The sequence below is a fragment of the Quercus lobata genome, chromosome 4 (assembly GCF_001633185.2).
Source record: "Quercus lobata isolate SW786 chromosome 4, ValleyOak3.0 Primary Assembly, whole genome shotgun sequence".
Classification (NCBI taxonomy): domain Eukaryota; kingdom Viridiplantae; phylum Streptophyta; class Magnoliopsida; order Fagales; family Fagaceae; genus Quercus; species Quercus lobata.
In genome coordinates, this window is record NC_044907.1 from 91,164,574 (window position 1) to 91,170,392 (window position 5,819).

Genomic DNA, 5,819 nt, shown 5'->3' on the forward strand with positions numbered 1-5,819 from the left:
AAATTTATGACTCTATTCCTACTTTTATATATGTGTGTGTGAAGAAGTTGGGATCAAATTTTAGATATGCATCCACAAAGGAGAGGATTTGCGTCAAACCAAGAGGTAATTGGCTTCTACATGTACACTGAGGCTCTCACACATGACACAACTACAATGGGTCACAAGGAACCTTTTTTTTTTTTTTTTTCATACCTCTCTTCATGTTTCCCTTTTTCATGGGGAATTTTGAGAATATTGTATTCTTAATGGATTCGTCCAAAACATTATATGAATTCTTGATGCGAAAAAAATTACTAGAATTAAATTAAAGTTGGGTTAAGTGAATACATGGATAGAGCTTCTAATGCTATTTTTTTTCTTTTAAGATCAACTATTTTAACCAATCACAACCTATATTCCAACAGTTTTCCAGTTCTGCTGTTGTTTTCTTATTATTTGAGTGGTGGTTTTATCGTTCCTCACCAAGCAAGTCAATGACTCTGTTTGGCTAACCTATTTGCTTAATATTGAGATAAAAAGTGAATATTAAATAAATTAACTTTAAGAAAATAAACAAAATTATTTTCTTAATAAAGTCCCTTTTTATTTCACATTTTAGCAAATAAACTAACAGTAAATAAGCACGGTCAAACATGACCTCAGAATTAAATTTTAAAATTATTTTGAAATGAACTTTTATCCTCTTTCATATGAATTCAATTTTAATAATAAATTGTATTTTTCTATGGGATAATATTAATAAAAATACATCTTTTGTCGTGTATTTCGTTCTATCAACTACAACTTGTCACACATATATATTGTTTATTCTAAAACGACCAAAGTTTAGAGAGGAAAAAAATTAAATATATGACATATTATAATTAGTGGAGTATAAAATGAAACACTTGAAGTGAAATACAGAATTTTTGTTCAATGATATTTGTAACCTCAAGTTAAGTTGAGAGTGAACTAAATTGGACAAACCAATTATTAATACTTCTTTCTAATTCTAGTAAGTTCGGGTACCCAACCATAATGTACATGAAGTTTCTAAAAACTTGTTCATGTGAACAGAGTAATTTAATTCTTGAATTGACTTGTCAAGACTCAAGAGTCTTTAGATTAATTCATTCTTTCTTTGTTTTTTTTTGAGAAGCCATTCTTTCTTTGTTAATTTTTAATTTATGAAACGTATTCTTAAGCCTTTACTATCAATTTTTCAACCATAACAAGATTGGAAACTTTTTAAAGTATGTTATTCTTCTCTCTGCTAAGTAACAAGATTTGGTAAAGTATAAAATTATGCTTCTAAAATCTTTATTAACATCTTTAAACAACTCCTATGTGCATGTGTGGGGGAATGCTCCTGTGCAGTGCTGTGCATCCCATGCATGGGTTGCTTATATAAACCATTTCTCTCTCTCTCTCTCTCTCTCTCTCTATATATATATATATATACATACAATCAATTTTCAACTTAGGATACAACTCCATAATAATTATTTTTTATTATCATACTAAGTCACCAATTAGTTTATGTTGTATGCGGGAGTTAGCTGACTTACGATGCAACTCCATAATAACTAAACACCCATTAAAGTATAAGTTCTATTACTTCAAGAAAAAGGTCTCCCTTTTTATGAGTTCTCCTTCTACACCCTGAAATTGGGAAATTACGTTAAAGACCTAAAATTTATACCATATTTCATAATAAGTTCTATTTTTTTAGTTTTGTCAATTAAAATTCCAAAATGTTGAAATTGTTTCAAGAAAAAGCATTAATTTGTCCATCTCCTTTATTCTATAGTAACAAAGTACAAATAAAAAAGAGGTGAACAAGGTTTAAGTAAAACACAAAGTTTTCTCAATGATTTCTTTTTGCTACATTATTGTTAGAGATGGGAGAGAGACTTCAAGTTCAAACGAGTAGATATTAAGAGTTTTATGTAATTTTCCTAAACAAAGCATGTGTCATCCTGTGGACTTCAAAGATTATTATTATATATGAAAAAGAGGTAGGTAGACAGCTAACCCAAGCACACTTTCAAGTATTATATGTTGTATTAGTTGAGGTGTGACTAAAATGAACGTTCCAGTGGGATTCCTTCCATGCTTAATATAGCCAAAATTAGGACAGCTAAAACAAAAGTCAGCTCTTAATATGTCATGACAAAAGAGTAGTTACACTAATATCATCATATCAACATTCCTCATGCGTTTTTTTGTTTAATCTAAATCCAACTTTAACTTGGAATTGGAAGCTGCAATTAATTATCAAATACCAACTTGTTCAATTATTTATTAATTTGCTCTCTATATAAGGTGACTGAGATTTCTTCCTTTCTTTTCTTCTTGTAACAACAATGGCAACTGATGATCTTCGCACAGATTCTTCCGACTACCGGGTTGAGCTTCTATCGCCGGAAGCAGCCGGCATGGTTCCGGCTGCACCAAGGGAGCCAACATGGCAACTCAACATGGATCAGTTTCGGTCGGCAGAGAGGCACATGAATTCCAACTTTGGTTGTGGATCTTTTTGGCAGACATTAAGTATGCATGCTATTCTTCTCCTGTTTATATAATCTTATTGTGCTAATTAATTAAGCTTTAATTACAATTACTTATTTTGTTTCTCTATCTTTTGTTAGTGAGGCAAAAAAAAATTGCAGCATACTACAAGAGGCAGGAAAAAATTCTCAAAGGATTTGATGAAATCGACAAATTTACCGAGCAGGGTTTTTTGCCTGAAAGTATGACAGAGGTTTGTTGTTTAATTTATCAAATATGCTTAAATCGAGTCACATACTCACGAGCAACAACCAATTTTAATGGTTTGTAACCATATTTTGTTTTGGTTATTGAGAAATGAAGCAAATGAAATGTGCTCCTTTTGAGATGGGGTTGAGATCAACACTTATAATTGTTGTTGATTCATCTTATTCATTTACTTAGGGAAAAAGTGACATATCAAATCTAGTAACTATTTGGGGTTGGATTGGTTGTCTCATGAGGTCTCAAAATGTGTATATCTTTACCTAACTCTCTTTGTCTCTCACACATAAACCTTTTTTTGTGTTTCAGGATGAAGAAAAGCAACTTGCTAGGGGTGAGAGTCTGGCAATATATGCATCTAACATAGCTAACGTTGTGATTTTCATTGCAAAAGTGTTTGCTTGTGTTGAGAGTAAATCACTGGCAGTGATAGCTTCCACCTTAGACTCCCTTTTGGATCTTTTATCTGGTTTCATCCTATGGTTTACTTCTCATGCTATGAAAAAACCAAATCACCATTGGTATCCTGTTGGAAAGAACCGAATGCAACCTGTGGTAAGCCTTCCTAACTAGAAAAACATTAAATTGAAGTTCTTAGGAGATTACAAATGATTTCTTAATTGCACTGTTAATTAATGAAGCCATATGATACCGTTGACTTAATTTACAATCTTGTGCTATCTCATTTTCTTTTTAATACACTTTAAACCCTTAAAATTTATGGTTGTTATTATTTTGCTCTCTTAAGTTTGAGATTTTTCATTTTAGTCCGCCAAAATTTTTTTTTTAAAATGATTATTAGTACCAAAAATTTGTTTTTTCCTCTCTCTCTCTCTCTCTCTCTCTCTCTCTCTCTCTCTCTCTCTCTCTCTCTCTCTCTGCTTAGTTACAATTTTATTGACAGACAAAATGACCATTTTGAAGATAGAATAAAATCTCTTTTTTTTTTTTCTTTTTTGAGAAGAGGCAGAATCAAACTTTGTGAACTAAAATGAAAAATCTCAAATTTAAAGAACCAAAATGAAAGTTATTCCAAAATTTAAGGGTCAAAAGTATAATTTAGCCTAAAAAAAACTCTTAAAACTCTTATCAATTTTATTACAAAAACCTTACTAGCAGACATATTAATAAATAATATCAGTGTCAATAAATAATATATTAAATAAAATTTTAATAACTTCTTGTTGTTTTGTATTTAAAATTTGACATATGAGTTTATAAGTTTTATGTATAAAAAATTGTAGTATTAATATTACTCTTTTTCCTAAAAATGAGATCTTGTGTCTTGTGCCAAAAAAAAGAAGAAAAAAGAGAGAATTTAGTGGGTTTTGAGTTAAGTACTGTATTAAATATTGTGATGTTATCAAAATCTGGAACACCTTAATCATTTTCCTCTTTCTTTTGTCATCATAAAGTGGTGTTGTAATTATGGTCAATAACATAGAAATAAGAATTCCCCTTTCTTATTTAGCTCCAATGGGCAATTTTGCAGGGCATTGTTGTTTTTGCATCAGTAATGGCGACACTTGGATTACAAATATTGTTCGAATCAGGTCGACAACTCCTTGCAAAAGTGAGTTTCAATAAATTCAATTTGCAATTCATTCAATAGTCTTGGGCAGCACCAGTCTCAGTACTCTATGATGCTTTTACATTCAAATTTTAAAACCTGAAAAAATCTCACTCATGGTTTTAGAGATTCTACTATATAGTCATAAGTAAGTGGTATTGACACCCTCTATAGTGTTTGATGTTTAGGATTCTAATCTCACCTCTCACTTATGTTTTTTGTTAGTATTTAACCCATTACTATTTCCTGAAGTCACCATTAAATTTATATATGCAGACTCAGCCTGAAAGGGACCCCATGAAAGAAAGATGGATGATAGGAATTATGATCTCAGTCACAGTAGTAAAATTTGTGCTCATGGTATACTGTCGCAGATTCGAAAATGAAATTGTTAGGGCATATGCTCAAGACCATTTCTTCGATGTGATCACCAACGCAATCGGTCTAGTAACAGCAGTTTTGGCTATCAAATTCTACTGGTGGCTCGATCCTACTGGTGCTATCATTGTAAGTCTATGATATCTATTGTTAAATTTGTCACAATTGTAAGAGATTTTACTAGTTGAGTTAACTGGAACTCATGTCATGATTAAACATTGATCCATTATTGCAAATGGCGTCAATGCAGATAGCTTTATACACAATTAGTAATTGGTCAAGGACTGTGATGGAGAATGTATGGTCACTAATTGGGAGGACAGCCCCGCAAGAGTATTTAGCAAAGCTAACATATCTCATTTGGAACCATGACAAGGAGATTAAGCACATTGACACAGTTAGAGCATACACATTTGGGTGTAACTACTTTGTTGAGGCTGACATAGTTTTACCAGAGGAGATGCCCCTTGGTCAAGCACATAATATTGGGGAGAGCCTTCAAGAGAAGATTGAACAACTCCCCCAAGTTGAACGAGCATTTGTTCATGTGGATTTTGAAACAACTCACAAGCCAGAACACAAGCCAAAGGCTTCATAACAACCAAGAAAAGCATAACAAGGAGGATAAATAATGGTTTGTCACGTTTGTGTGCATATTAAAGAGGGATGGATATTCATCGTGTAAGGAGTCCAACCAAACTTTCACGGCCTCTTCGGGTTGGTTTTTTCCTTTACCAGTGGGTAATTGGTCTATAAAAAGTTTTAAGATGCCTCTAGTTACCATTTAGCCTACTGACACTTCACTTATTAAGATTGAAGATTTTGGATTCGGATTTTAATTTTGAATTCGGATTTATTGTAAGCTATAACCCCAAACCTCATGTATACGCATTGATACATCTAAAAAATAATAATAAAAATAAGACGTTTCTATTTACTATTTAGTCTACTGACACTTCTCTTTTTAAAATTAGAAAACTTAGGTTCAAATTTATCGTGAAATTGAAATTTAAAAAAAAAAAAAAAAAACTTATTTGCTTATATTTTGTTTTTGGACATCTAAATTAAGAATCTCAAATAGGGAAAACCCCTTAAATAGTAGTATAGATAAATG

The 5,819-nt window shown here is 31.7% G+C and overlaps 1 protein-coding gene across 3 annotated transcripts; it reads left to right on the plus strand.

Moving 5' to 3' along the window:
* Positions 1-2,034: 2,034 nt before the first annotated feature.
* LOC115987142 (metal tolerance protein 10-like) lies at positions 2,035-5,601 on the plus strand. Of its 3 annotated transcripts, none has more exons than XM_031110614.1 (7): positions 2,035-2,307; positions 2,374-2,535; positions 2,634-2,746; positions 3,067-3,312; positions 4,250-4,330; positions 4,604-4,834; positions 4,956-5,601. In XM_031110614.1, the coding sequence occupies exons 2-7, from the start codon at positions 2,421-2,423 to the stop codon at positions 5,301-5,303; spliced, it is 1,134 nt and encodes a 377-aa protein (XP_030966474.1). In that variant the 5' UTR covers positions 2,035-2,307; positions 2,374-2,420; the 3' UTR covers positions 5,304-5,601. The 3 variants fall into 3 exon arrangements, with proteins under 3 accessions (XP_030966474.1, XP_030966473.1, XP_030966475.1); XM_031110615.1 differs by having other exon boundaries at positions 2,041-2,057; XM_031110613.1 differs by having other exon boundaries at positions 2,035-2,535.
* The last annotated feature ends 218 nt before the right edge of the window (positions 5,602-5,819 follow it).